This window comes from Dreissena polymorpha, chromosome 1 (assembly GCF_020536995.1).
Source record: "Dreissena polymorpha isolate Duluth1 chromosome 1, UMN_Dpol_1.0, whole genome shotgun sequence".
In the NCBI taxonomy this organism is placed as follows: Eukaryota; Metazoa; Mollusca; class Bivalvia; order Myida; family Dreissenidae; genus Dreissena; species Dreissena polymorpha.
Genome location: NC_068355.1, coordinates 2,695,816 through 2,710,642, shown reverse-complemented (window position 1 = coordinate 2,710,642; position 14,827 = coordinate 2,695,816). Strand labels below are relative to the sequence as shown.

Genomic DNA, 14,827 nt, shown 5'->3' with positions numbered 1-14,827 from the left:
GGCTTGGACAAACGCCGGTTTCTCACATAATGCAGCCTCAAGTGCGGTATAACCATATTCAATTAAGCCTCATTTTGGGTAAACTTGTCTGAATGCATGTGTGTAAAGTGTCAGCCCAGTGTAGCATGTGAAGTAAGAAACGAAATTTGTCGCCTTATCTGGATTTTCGTTTGGAAGAAACTTCATTTGAACAAATTATTTCAGGAAAGCTATTTACAAATTGTAGGCCATTGAACCTCGATCCGGGAAATCGGGCTTAATGCAATCTGCGTTAAGCGTTATCCGAGATTACCTGCGGACAACACCTTACGCATTAACATTGAGAAGTCACCTAAAACACTTCAACAAGTAGCGTTGAATAGTATACGGTATAACATTTGTTCATGTTGTTTACATTAAAATAACGCGTCGTTTCATTGGTTGAATGTCCGCGCGGTTTTATACACGCACCTTATTCAAGAACAATATATTTTGTAAGCTGATGTCACTCGGTCAATCAACTTCTTGTCTATACCTGTAAAAAACAACTTTAAAGCAAACACCGATTCTAAGAACTAGCCAAACGTCAAAGTTATTTAAGTTATTTTGTGGTATCTGAGTGGTTTAAAAACCGCGATGATCCCGCTAGAGGAACCAAACATCATCGCCAACGCTTGTTAACAAAGCGTAGTTTATCACCGATTAGCGCCGATGACAGTGTCTCTAATAAGAATCGCAATCTTATATCAATCCTTTATCAATGCACAATCGGATCTCGTGTTATGATACATTCGAAAAATAACTCATATAACACACACGATATAGTTTAATTGACCAGATGGGTTTGCCATTTGCGAGCCGATGTTAAAAGAATCGTGCAGACTGACGGCGACTCGTCAGATACTACACCGTGAAATAGAAACGGGCCGCACGTTAGAATTAATGACCCGGGTATTTGTGAAAACGTTAGCCGCAGTGTACACATAAATTACATATGTGCGATCAAATGTTTGTGATCTGACGTAGACTGTTAATGCTTTTGTCAGAGAGGGAAACTTTTATGAGACAGCGGAATGAACATTTATTTATCACTGCATTTCCCGCAAAATGCACGCCGTCCAAATAATGTTATGAAGCGTGCAACATAATTCACGATTTATTTGAAACGCGAAAATTGTTCTTTTCTCGGAATACCAGTGCTCTTTCGACGTTTAACGCGCGCTACGCGTCAAGTGGTATCAAATGATCGGATGGTTAAAACGTTCGACAGGTTGCGTTGGAAAGGAATTTGTCCGGACACGTGCCGAATGAAAAAAAAAGTTTTAGGTCAACTTAACAAACATACATTGCACTGCAAACACTAGCTTAGCAAACACACACAATAAACGAAAATATTATATATTTAATCAGCAATACCATCGTTTATATTATAGGGAAAAATCATGGGTCACAAACTGTTCAGTGTGTTGCAATAGATGGGCATGGTGAAAAGCTGTTCCCGTGTGATAACATTTTCTTATAAAAGTCTTAATTAAAATATCTTAGCCAAACACTTTTAGCAAAGCAAATAAGGCTTTTAAGCAAAGTATTTCACATAACAAATACAATATCTTTTACTTTATGCTGATGATATGATTATTTTTGGTAACACAGCAGAAGAATTACAAAAAGGATTGGATTTACTTCAAGATTATTGTCAGCGCTGAAAACTTATTGTAAACACTGAAAAAACAAAATTCATGATTTTCAGAAAAGATGGGCGACAAACTTCTAAACATTTTTACTATAACGGTCAACGGGTTGCTATTGAAAATAAGTTTAATTATCTCGGTATCGTTTTTACACCTGGAGGTTCCTTTTCGGAAGCACAAACTACGCTTTCGGGACAAGCATTAAAAGCTATTTTCAAAATGAATAAATATTTACATAAATTTACTGACCTTTCTGTGAGTCACAGATTAAATCTTTTTGATAGACTTATAATGCCAATTCTGAACTACGGCAGTGAAGTTTGGGGCTTGTCTAGTGGTATGTCTATTGAACGTGTTCATATGCAATTTTGTAAACAAATACTTGGCGTAAAAAGATGTACGCAAAATAATTTTGTATATGGCGAACTTGGTCATCTTAAATGTCCATCTGCTAGATATGTTAATATTATTAAATATTGGATTAAGTTAATTAGAACATCAGAAAATAAGTTTACTAAAAAAGTCTACTTAATGTTGGTGAATGATTGTAATGTTCATCCTAATAAAATCAACTGGTGTTCACAACTTAAAGACTTGCTTGGTAACTTAGGATTTTACGAGGCATGGTTGATTCAGGATGTTGGAAATGACAAGGTGTTCATCTCAAATGTTAAACAGAGATTAAATGATAATTTTATTCAAAACTGGAATGAGAGACTGAACAACTCAAGCAGAGCCAATTTATAAAAAATCATTGCCATTTTTAAATTCCAGCCTTATCTCGATTTGTGCACAATTAAAAAATTTCGAATTTGTTTTTCTAAACTGAGATGCTCTTCACATAGATCGCATGTAGAAAGTGGGAGATGGGCCAAACCTCCCGTTCCTAAAGGCGAAAGAATATGTCATATTTGTAACACATAAGAAGATGAATTTCACTTTGTTTTAGAGTGTAGAATGTATTCAGAATTAAGATCCCAGTATATACCATTTTATTACAGAAATCGACCTAACGTAATCAAATTTTTTGAATTACTAACAACTGAAAATAAAACGTTGCTGCACAAATTATGTTGTTACATATATAAATCATTTATAGTAAGGGCTAGTAATACATATGTACCCTGTTGATATATGTACGTATTTAACGGACCTGTAAAATCTATTATAAAAACTGTTTTTGAATGTATTTGATCAATTGTCATTATTATCTTTTCATTGAAGGTTATCTAACATTATCGTGCCTATTGATATATAAATATATATATATATATATATATATATATATATATATATATATATATATATATATATATATATATATATATATATATATATATATATATATAATTTTTATTTCATATTAAGACCTAGTTTATGTAAAATTTATTAATATATGTATTGTTGAAATTGTACGTATTATTACTTTGTATAATCATGATTATTTACTATGTAAACACTGTACGCTTAATTTATCCACTTGGGCTTTTGGCCTTCTGGATGTTATGTTCAAATAAACTTGAAAAACAATATGGGTGAACAAACGTAAAATTCAAAATGATCATTATTTTTAGTTGTAAAAATGTTCCGAGAGGCAAGAGGCGGAAGCGAAAAGGAGCAAGGCGTAGGATCTTTGTAGTGTCTATATCTTTTCCTAGTTGTTTCTATTAGCATGATTATCACTGCAAGATTGATGTATCCAATCATTTCACGTATATCGTACAACATAGGAGTACAAGTGTCCTTTGGTTGCTATAGACTGCAACAAACTTATTAAATAGTGGAAACGAGCAATAACCTTAATCTATCGGATTATATAAACATACGTGTGTGTTCCATTAAATAAGGAAAGAAGCCTTACAAATTTACTCATTACATTAGCTGTCCAACATATTAGTATTTAACGTTTTATGAATGTATAATGGGATTTTCATTGTTTAAAAAAATATATATTTATAACGAAAAAAAATCTGATAGCAAAACTGAAGCTGAAACCGGTATAGTAGTAATGCTTTTGTGAGGCGCCACCAATATTCGCTGCGGAATTCGTTTCATTTGTTCGTAAACTGGAAGCATTTTCCGCTTTGTCAAACTCTGATAATTCGGGGATTATTTACGCTCAAAGCAGCTGAAGCCGTATCATCAACAATAAAACTTCTGCAGACAGTCCACACAAACATACGTTACTTGCTATTGTGCCGCTGTCAGTCAACCTGTATTTTATTGTACAGATGGTTGCTTATGTATTTTGCTTTGAAATGATAGAAACATCGTTGCTTGTTTTTCACGAGCGTGCAAGTTAACATGATATTTTTCATGGAAATGTTACTTTTGATCAAACTGACATTTATTATTAAAACTTAGAAAAAAAAACATTTTCAGAGCAAAGGCCTACATAAACAAACCGTCCAAAAGTTCTAATACACAAATCTAAATAAAAAACAACAACAATAAATTGTATTTAAAAAAACTTAAAACAACTTCGATGTGTTTTGTGACCACACGCTTCAAGCACATTGTTGGGGATGCATGCGTTTAACGTCGTTCTCTTTTATCAGTGACAAAAAAAACACAAAAAACAAAAGATTGTATGATGAGTGGAAAGGGCACTTTAAGATGTTAGCAGTTAATCGTGCTGGACCAAACAACGTTTGATAACATGCCAATGAGTGTTTTGAGTGTTCTTCACTCAAAACCGAAGGGACCAAGTGTTTGGGAAAAGAAAAAAATAACAATAACAACACATACATATAATATGTGTGTATCTAAAACCACAATGCACATTGTATTATTGAAAAAATATTGAGTAAAACATTGGGACAATTTTACATGACATAGTGTTTTATACGTACTTCTTTGAATTGAATATATTTTAATATAATTGCATTTGGACACAACGCCTGGGTATAAACAAGTGTAATTACAAGTTTTTAACAATAATTTTCATAACTAATGCATTTATATTTAAAAAATCACTAATTTACAATATTATACAATTGGTTTTTAAAACACTTCGTTAAGAAGATCTGCAAACAAAAATACCGAGCCAGTGACGAATACTCCGGTGGGCACTGTTTTTGTTTTTTTGCAAATATAGAGCATGGTATTTGTTAAGGTTCGAATACCCAATAGCCATCTGAGCATTTTACATTAGCTCGAGTTTGAATTCCCATTACCAAACATCTATTTCTCAGCCAAACGCATGGACATAAATTCACACAACACTTAGTATTGACTGTTCGTTATTCTGAGATGAAACTATTTGGCATTAGTACAGTATCACTAATGATACTTTACAGTGTTTTTCCAAATTCAATATTCAGCATATTTGTCACAGATCTATCGGAAAACTCACTTTTTGCTTTTTGGTGGTGTTTAGTTCTTTTGACATACGTAACCGATATCTAATTGCATGGGGAAAATATATATATATATATAAAAACTGACAATGCATTCGCATAAAAATGCGGCAATAATCATAAAACTTCATCAACACCTATTACATTGTCAGTGCCATTTATGAATAGCGCAGACATCACATACTTCATCTTTGGACAGAGAGATCTACATCAGTATTCACCAACCAATTCGTATACTTGTTTCTTAGAATAAAGAATATTCTTTTAACATTAATGTTTGAAATACCGGTATTCTTTATTCATGATTCTAACTTGACAATTAAAACCTGAAATTACATCATTTTTTTCATACAGAACAGTGCGCTTAAGACTTAAATACCATTGATATCCGCAATATGTACAAACTCAAAAGTAAGATTTCCTGGTTCTAAGTCTATTCTTCGTACTTAAGTCTAAGAATCGGTTGGTTAATACGGGCTTGGTTGTGACCTTTCGACACTTTGCAAGTCGACTTGATCGAGCTAACGTGAGCATGGATGACCCCAGAACCGCCTCTCTGGTGATATTGAACCCCACTGTTATTGACATTGTACTGTTTTCTAATGTGTTGTTGATAATCTACATTGTACAAGTCAAGTCAAAATAAACTGTCTGTCTGTCTGTTATTGCCAAACTATATGCATTTTCTGCCATTGATTGTATTTGATTTTAGGAATGGTTAACTGTCATTTATAAGTTGTAGTTATAATTAATCTAATATGCATTTTGTTTTTGAAATACATAGAATCCAAATATTTATCTCACATCAAATTTGTTAAGAACATTCTCCGGAATTAAAATAACAATTATGCCAATCACATTTCCTTGACATGCTATTTAATTGAAATATTTGCTATGTTTATATGGCTATGTACTGATTGTATTCGCCAATAAAATTGTCTGTCTGTCTGTCTGTCTGTTAAGACCATCGCGAAAACATAGATTTCAAGGACTGTTCAATATTTTAGTGTTGGGAAAATGTTGTCATAATCGTAAAGGGAATTGTGACATGCGTTATCTACCATACAGTGTTGCATTACACATTAGGTTGAATGTGCTTCTACTTTTCTTTGTGCGAGATACTAGTATTAATTACTACGACAAGTCCATAAGACAGATACTGGTGCTAGACCAATACAATTACATTACAATACCCAAACGTCACTTTTGTATATAGTTTTCAAACAATAATCATGGTTGGGAAATTCACTTCATCAGTAGTATAACTTATGCATTATTTTATTCGAAAACCCAGCTTATCAAAACTGTAAGCCCCTAGTAAATCTAGGTGAAAGTAAAAAAAACTAATAATATTACGATCAAGTGATAGTTAATCGACAATTTCAAATAAGTTCCGCGTATCCAATAATATACCACAAATTCTAAATTATACGATGGTATACAGTGTATTGCATTTTCATAATTGCATATATTGGTCATCTTCTGTAAATTTGAATGGCCGTAAATATTTCAATCAGCGTGGTCCAGATTTTCAAAGGGTTTGGTCAATACATTTCGGAGAGCATAGTTTGTTTCGGGGAATTAACATCAAATAATGTTCTCAGTAACATGAGAAAACAATATTTTTACGAACGCTTGCGCAAGCGAAAACATGTATTTGTTTGACTTTACAGAGAACATTTTCACGTGTATATTCCGAAGACGAAATTATTGTCCCCTTAGGTAATGCTTGTAATTATTATTTTCATGTGAGTAACTTTTAAGCAGTTTTTTACCCGTCCTATCATTTCATTGATCTGTTGTAATAGTGTTGAATAAAGATGACTATTTTTTGTGTATTTAACAAGATCATGTGTTGGGGATGCTTCTGGTCCTGTCAACAGTTATCACTGTTATATGTTAACGTATATTTCGTTTTCCGTTTGGGGTTTCATTTTTGAAAGATACGTGTGTGTTGTTGTTTTTCAACATCCTTAGTGTTTTATAAATAATGCCTTATTCATTTTATTCAAAGACTGTTCCAACTTATTGTAAGAGTTATCCAGAGAAACAAACTTATTTTTTTTGATGAAAATGTAAAAACATACAACTAGAAAACTGTACATTTAAACGCATAGGAAAATTCGGAATGATACAGGGATGGTATTGTAAACGTATTTTACATAGGTCGGCATTTCAGATTCATTTGCTGTACTGCAATTTAATCCAAATGTACGTTTGAATGTAACATGCAACATGTATTTTAGTAATCGAAGATATACAAAGTTAAAATCGCCCATGTAATTTTTACAAATCACTATTAATAATGTAGTCACATGTTTATGCAACTTAATTAAGCATTCCGACAATACATAACCCAAGTCTCGCTCTGGGAATACTGGGCGTAATGCCTTCCGCGTAGGCTAATCGGGGACGACCCTGCTGTGGCTTACATATTTATCTGGGAAGACACTTAACACATGCATAAGGCACCTCTACATTCAAACTCAGTTTATTTTTTAATTATTCCGTATTTACTCAGCCAAAATGAACTGAGTTTTATTGAAACACTTTTCTTTAAATGTACAAAAAGGCAAATCCAAGTCTTTATGTCGACTCATAAAAACTATAAATGCATGTCATAATTAAAATTTAATATTATGCGACATTAATGTGGATTTGTTAAAGGTTAATTTGAAATGGATTTAAACATCGTCTTCCACAAACAATTGGTGTAAAGATAAAGTACTGTTGAAAGTGCTTTTTGCCCAATTTATAAACTAATAAACTGACGTTTATTGAAACTTCAAATGGATGACATAGACTCGCATGCATTTGCAATTTATAAAGAAGGCAATAAAATAAAAAGTTGAATCTGGTAAGGGACCTTTATATAAACATATATAGGCAAATTGAGATGTGTAAAAAATATTCGGAATAAAAAATTGAAACAAACTAAATTTAAAAAAAAGCAAATGGATGATGTGATCTCGATGTCGCTTTGTTAACAAATCATAAAATCGGTAAAATCGTACACAGTATGTAGTAATTTGTCAATATATGTAAGAGGTATCAATTATATCGCGTATAAGTAAACCCACTTTACATACGAATTGACTTTCTATTCACAAATCTCATTTATAAAAGAGGCGTAGTATATCAGGGAAAAGTGTGTTTTGTTTTTCTTTATTGTGAACTTGTTGAAGACATAAAGCGTTTTGTTTAAAAGTGGCCTTTACCTGTTCTGCTGTAGAAGGATTTATTATACATTTTTTTATAATTCAGTGTATGTAAAATGTAACATATATGTAAAGATCAAAGATCACTATATAATGACTATTTATGACTACAGAAGATATTTCATATCGCACGGAATGTTCTTAATTGAATTATTTTGCGATGCGCGTACTTTATATACACCCGAGTATAAATATTGAAAATATAAAACATTTGACATTCGTTTCGCCAATTAGAATTGTATATTATCAGTTGTGTATGCAAAGAGAAATATATTCCTTGATGTAGCTGATGTATGAATAAGGTCATAAACGACTGATAATTAAAATCTAGATACTTTTTTTAATATAATCTTTTAATGTTGTTGGCTTTTCTATAAATTATCTTATGTGCATCTGTATATGTTCAAATGATTATCAAGTGATCTGCTTAAAACAAAATCAAATACAATTGTATAATGCTAGCTGCATACAATCGGTCACAGTTTTCAATAGGGGCTCGAAAAATAACATTGTCAAATTTTCGGAAATCAGACCTGTGTAAAACAAAACAAAAGCAAAGCAAAGCAGCACTTACCAAGTTAGTTTCTAAGTATCGTTATACATTGTTTAGGTCATTTAGTCCTTAAACTGCACATGCTACCTTTGTGAAACAATTAGATTTTCAAAAGTTGAACTATATTTGTATTATTCGCATGTGAAAAGGAAGTGTATGTAGATTACAGGCGTGGTACAGCAAAATATCTTTAGCAATGTTAGCTGGTGCATGTACATGCAATTCTTAACTAGAGGAGTATCGGAACGTGGAAGGGTAGGAAAGAAATGAGTCATACAAAAGTGTCAAAAGTGTGTCACAAATACATAATGCACGACAGCTAAATAATTTTATTTCCAAATGTTGTACAAAAGCAGAAAGGATGTTGAATACCTATATTGTTGTTTTAAGGGTCATTATGGTCAAATTCGCGCTGAATTAAGAACAAGTTTAACACGGCTCGGGATTATAGTTGGTGCAAGTCACAACAAGATTGTGCCATACAATACATCTAAGATTAAAAGAGAATATTCCTATCCCGGGCTGTTCAGGACGACCATGCAATAAACATTACCCTGCGGATATAATAATAAGCGAAGATTGCACATCTCCTGACAGACAATTAGAGCCCAGATACAGATCTAATGGTTCGTTATCTTCTAACGTAACGCATTAGTGTATGTATAAGACAATCCATTATCGCCAATCAGCGTCTTCTTGAAAGAAAACTTGACTAGCGTATATCGGTATCACGCCACGTAATTGACGTTCGTGCATATGGTAAACAGTTTGCACAGGGGACATATGGTTTGTTTCTGGTAAGAAGAAATGAAAGCGCGGCCCGATGCATTACAAATAATTACGACAAAAGAGCACTATCTCGCCGTTATCAATCATTACGCGATTCTAGTGTTGATATCAAATTCAGTGTATACAATATATTTATTAACAATTAAGACTACGAACAACAGCGTTCCGATATCTATGGTACTTTGATTCAACAAGAAATTGATGTAACAGTACAAGGAAATACAAAAGTAGTACATGTAGAACAAGGAATAGACGTAGAGATTTAATAGATATCATATTATAGTCTGTAATGTCAATCTCAGAGGATACATAATACAGACAAAATACTAGTTTAAACACCATCTTAGTGGTAGACAAATGTTTTATTAATATTTTTTATGTTGGAATACAAAATCGATAGTAAAAATCATTCTTCCATTGTAATACTTTTTGATTATACATATTCATATTCTGAACACGTCCCATTCATGTATGTATTATCACAGCAGTTTTTTGTAATGAACTGTAAAACTGTAAACTGTAAGCCTGCCGAACTAATACGCTTCATAAGTCGAACAGACAGGTTACAGTCAACCATGACATTTTAATTAATCCTGAGCAGGGAAGCTATAGTCAACCGTGATATTTAAACTTATCCCGATTAGACATGTTTAAATAAGTCAGAATAGGCAGGTTATAGTCAACCGATACATTTAAATCAGTTCCGATCGGGCATGTAACAGTCAACCATGACATTAAAACTAATCCCGATCAGACAGGTTACAGTCAACCAAGACATTTAAAATTATCTCGATCAGGCTTGTTACCGTCAACCATGACATTAAAACTAATGCCGATCAGCCAGGTTACAGTCACAAAGACATTTAAACTAATCCCGATCAGGCATGTTACCGTCAACCATGACATTAAAACTAATCCCGACCAGGCAGGTTACAGTCAACCAAGACATTTAAACTAATCTCGATCAGGCATGTTACCGTCAACCATGAAAGTCAAACTAATTCCGATCAGCCAGGTTACAGTCACAAAGACATTTAAACTAATCCCGATCAGGCATGTTACCGTCAACCATGACATTAAAACTAATTCCGATCAGCAGGTTACAGTCAACTATGACATTAAAACTTATCCCGATCAGCAGGTTACAGTCAGCTATGACATTAAAAACAATTATCCCAATCAGGCAGGTTATGGTCAACCATGACTTTTAAACTAATCCCGAAGGAAAAACTGCATGAAAGTCATCTCCTAAATTGTGTGCAGCCAATGAACCTCGTTCTGTAAAAACATGGCTTAATAAATGTAGGTGAAGTGTCTCTACATATTGACATGTGCGGACTGCACGGGACTAACTGGGACGACACTTAACGCACATTTATTAAGTCCAGTTTTCACAGAGCGAGGCTCGTACGTCCGCTACAACATGATATGAAACAGATATAAATTTGCCATTGACCGACTTTGACTTTGTCGCATACTATTAATAAAACTCACACAGTCTAAAACATTTTGGATTTTAGGGTCGAGATTATCGTTTGTTAAAAAAGAAGTAAAAATAACCATATGTATGCTTATGATCATTTCTTTGGTAAAACTTTAGCAAATGTAGGGACAGAGTATATCAGAAAAATGCCTTGTTTACTTTAAAGTTGGTCGAACAAAACGTAAACGTTGTTGTCACCTTAAAATATATATTAACTATCCCGCAAACACATTCCCTTTTATCGGCTAATTAGTGTTAGTTTCAAATAGTTCCTTAGGGTTATCGATACGCCTATCTTTATTGTTGGAGTCGGACCCACTGACAGAATGGGTTAATTCATGATTGCCAAGGGTCAGTGACTAATACAGATAGTATTAAGCACAACCTATCGACCATGCATTGTTGAATAAATTACACAAACAATTTGTTTAAAGCAGTTTATGATTGATTGAGACAAGTTTATATATTCAGTTGTATAATAAATGTAAAAAATATTCAGTAATGTGGCTACTATTTGATCCAAGTTTGGTCGAAATGTATGTGATATCACTGTCGTTTATTTATAATGGTGAAATTTATCGAATTCATAAATTAATTGTTGATTTAATATTTAAGTATGGTTAATCATGTATTATATTATGTCACATGCTTTGATTTTAAGAACGGTACAAGTTTAGATTTTATTGCGGGACGTATAATGTTAAATATTGATAGATGTATTTACCGATACAAAATATCATTACAGTTTGATTGATCGGGCGTTATTGCCATAGTGTACATATCGCAAATATATATATGATCACATCGGAAAACCAGTTCAAAATGCATATAATAATAACTGTAACGCATACAATAAATGAAATTGGTGTTTATATGAAAGCTTCACTAACTGGGGTCAAAAGAGACATTTCAATTGTTCGAAATGCGGACTTGTTTCACGTGATTTTGTATCACGCTAATGAAATTCATGTAATGTATTTTGCTAATTAGAAAGTTGTTACTTTATAAATGTAGTTCAATTTCGTCTATCATCATCATCATCATCAGCAGCAGCATCATCATCATCATCATCAGCAGCAGCAGCATCTCTCCATCAAGCAGAAGCAGTACCTCAATATCATGCTATTATCAGTTCATCACAGAACGCCTTACACTAAACGAAAATCAGCCATGATATCAATACTGGATATATCCAGTCTAACAGTCTAACATAGGAGAGCAAGTTCAATGTCATTAATTATTAAACATGACACTTAAAAGTAAATACCACAGTGGGGCTAATGCAACCTGCATTTTTCTCCCAGCACGTCTGTTAATATATGGCGTTTATGTGAAAAGTCAGTGTTTGGACAGAGACATGTCGGGTTACAAGGCAAGTTAACTCCTAATTGGTACCTGCTTAAGATTGAAGAATATAAAGCCATTTATCTCAGGGCGACAAACAAATCAGTCGGTCTTTTTTGTTAATGTTTAAATTGTATCTTGGCAAAAAGTTGAAAAATGCTATAAAATAAGATAGAGGTATATTGAGAAATTGAAATCGTGGAGTAATTGTCCAAGTGTTTTAATAAAGTGAAAAGGGTGTAATCGTTTTCAGCGTATTAGAATCAATTGAAGTAATGGATAAATCACGCAATATTTCTCGGGGTTGTTTGATTAAACATACTTAGAAAGATTTATATCCACTCCATGTTGACCTGCAAGGAGACGGAGTCTTGCTAATCGATTCGACGTGACCCCATTATCAGCCAAATGCGTTTTAATCGAGCAGGCCAGTTGGTCTCGGGCGCGAGCCTTTCCGAACACCATAAACTATACATCCAGTATACCATACTAATAACTATTTACTATACTTCAACAATTACAACGGTAGGGACCCCCGCGTTTCTTTGTTGCCATTTGTAAGTGTAAACAACCTATGTAATTGATTGAACTATTTGTGTAGATATTGTTATGGCTCAATAAAAATAATTATCATGCTCGGAAATGGTGCGTAAATGTTGAACTTACAAATTGCATCATATAAACATAACATGATTCACATAAACATTTAATACATACGATACATGGTCCATGCAACCCTTATTAGTTAAACATTGTATTTTAAAATCACAACAGCAAAAGTTTCAAAGTGGTGTATACCTTAATATAAGATCGTTCGCATAATGCTTTAACATTCTTTTTTTAATTAATGTATGACTTCTGTACAATGCAATTATGGTTATGCATGATTTGTCACGCATAAGTGTGAAACAGTGCAGACATATTAAGATTAGTGTTAATTTTTTTGGCAAAGATATTTATCAATTTTCTGAGTCAATGAGAGTAATCGCAATTTCAGTTGTAAAGGTGCATATAAAACAATTTTGAGAAGGCATACATGTTGCTATCCAAGTTATATACATACTTGATAAACCGCTTCAATAAAATTTAATTTAGTCGCACGAACACAAAACTGTATTTAGTCACAATAAAATTGTTTATTTAACGTTTTTATTTTCAGTTTATCAAAATAATCACTATTTACTTAGGACTTATATTGTCATTTAAAAGCAAATTAATTAGGTACACACTTTCAAAGACTAACCAAAACACAAACGGAAAAGCTAAGAACAAATAAAAATAGTTAATTTGCGCGTCTACCAAATTCACATTGCGTATGATATGACCGCATGTGCATCTAGGTAATTCAGCTATTCCGTTTAATACGCATAACTCAAATACGAAAATAATAGAAGTCAACTAGCAATTACATACAGTGATAAGGACGCACTTACATGCGTTTAAAATCACATTCAGTCGACAAAACGTTAATAACAATTTCAAAGTCACTTTATTACCACTGTTTAAAAGAGATTTAATACTATTTCGTGGCTCACACATAGTTTGATTATTGTATATATCAATATTGTTTCTTTCTTCAAATATTTATTTGAATGTAACACTGAAGTAAACTTTGCCGCACAATAGTTGATCTCAAAATGAATTTCTTTATAAATTCTACAACATTTATTTTTTTATTTTTATCAGTCTCATTGATTGATTTGATCCGTCTTATATGCTTCGTCTGCTTCCTTGATATGTGACTTCTGCTAAAGAACTGATCGCGCGTGCACCTAAGCGATAACAGACGAAGTGAATGTGGCTTTTACGAATGAACTGTATCCGAATTGTCATATCCAATCACCACTGCAATCAGCAAATGAAAACGTTAAGGACTACTCGATTGAATTATAAATTGCAGCTAACAAGGTAGTCAGGTAGTAAATTATTATTAAAAAGTAAGTCGCAATCTGAGCTTATTTTATATCCACTCTGTCTTCGGTCCTAATCGCCCGTGTTACTGTTGTGCTTATGGAACTACGGAAATGTTCGCAAGCACGCTCCACCTCGTTTAACAACATCTGCCATGCTTTTAAACAATCCATAGGTAAAGACTGCCTTAAGGCTCGAAGTTTATTAATTCACATACATGACTGATTCCGCTGATAAACACAACTGCATTAGGCACTCAGACATTGTGGTATTTATCGCAAGTTATTTAATACACATACACACAATGATACAAGGAAACTTCAGCTGCACCAGCAGGAGATTTTGTTGTATATATAAAATGCGGTCCTTTAAAGGGGCCGTCCATAAAGTATGTCACGCTTTTTTGACCATTTTTAATCCCCCCCCCGCCCTCCCACCCTGCCACAAACTTTCACAAATTCTTGGCCGCCCCTCCCCTTTCCCTAAAGTACGTCACAAAC

General features: G+C 33.3%; 1 protein-coding gene across 1 annotated transcript in view; it reads right to left on the bottom strand.

Annotated features, from left to right (window-relative positions):
* Positions 1-14,402, bottom strand: part of LOC127864894 (uncharacterized) — a 29,889-nt gene extending 15,487 nt beyond the window's left edge. The window contains exon 1 of the mRNA XM_052404784.1: positions 13,850-14,402. Within this exon, the coding sequence (XP_052260744.1) occupies positions 13,850-13,955 (106 nt within the window). The 5' untranslated portion in view covers positions 13,956-14,402. The remainder of the gene's footprint in view (positions 1-13,849) is intronic.
* Between the last annotated feature and the right edge of the window lie 425 nt (positions 14,403-14,827).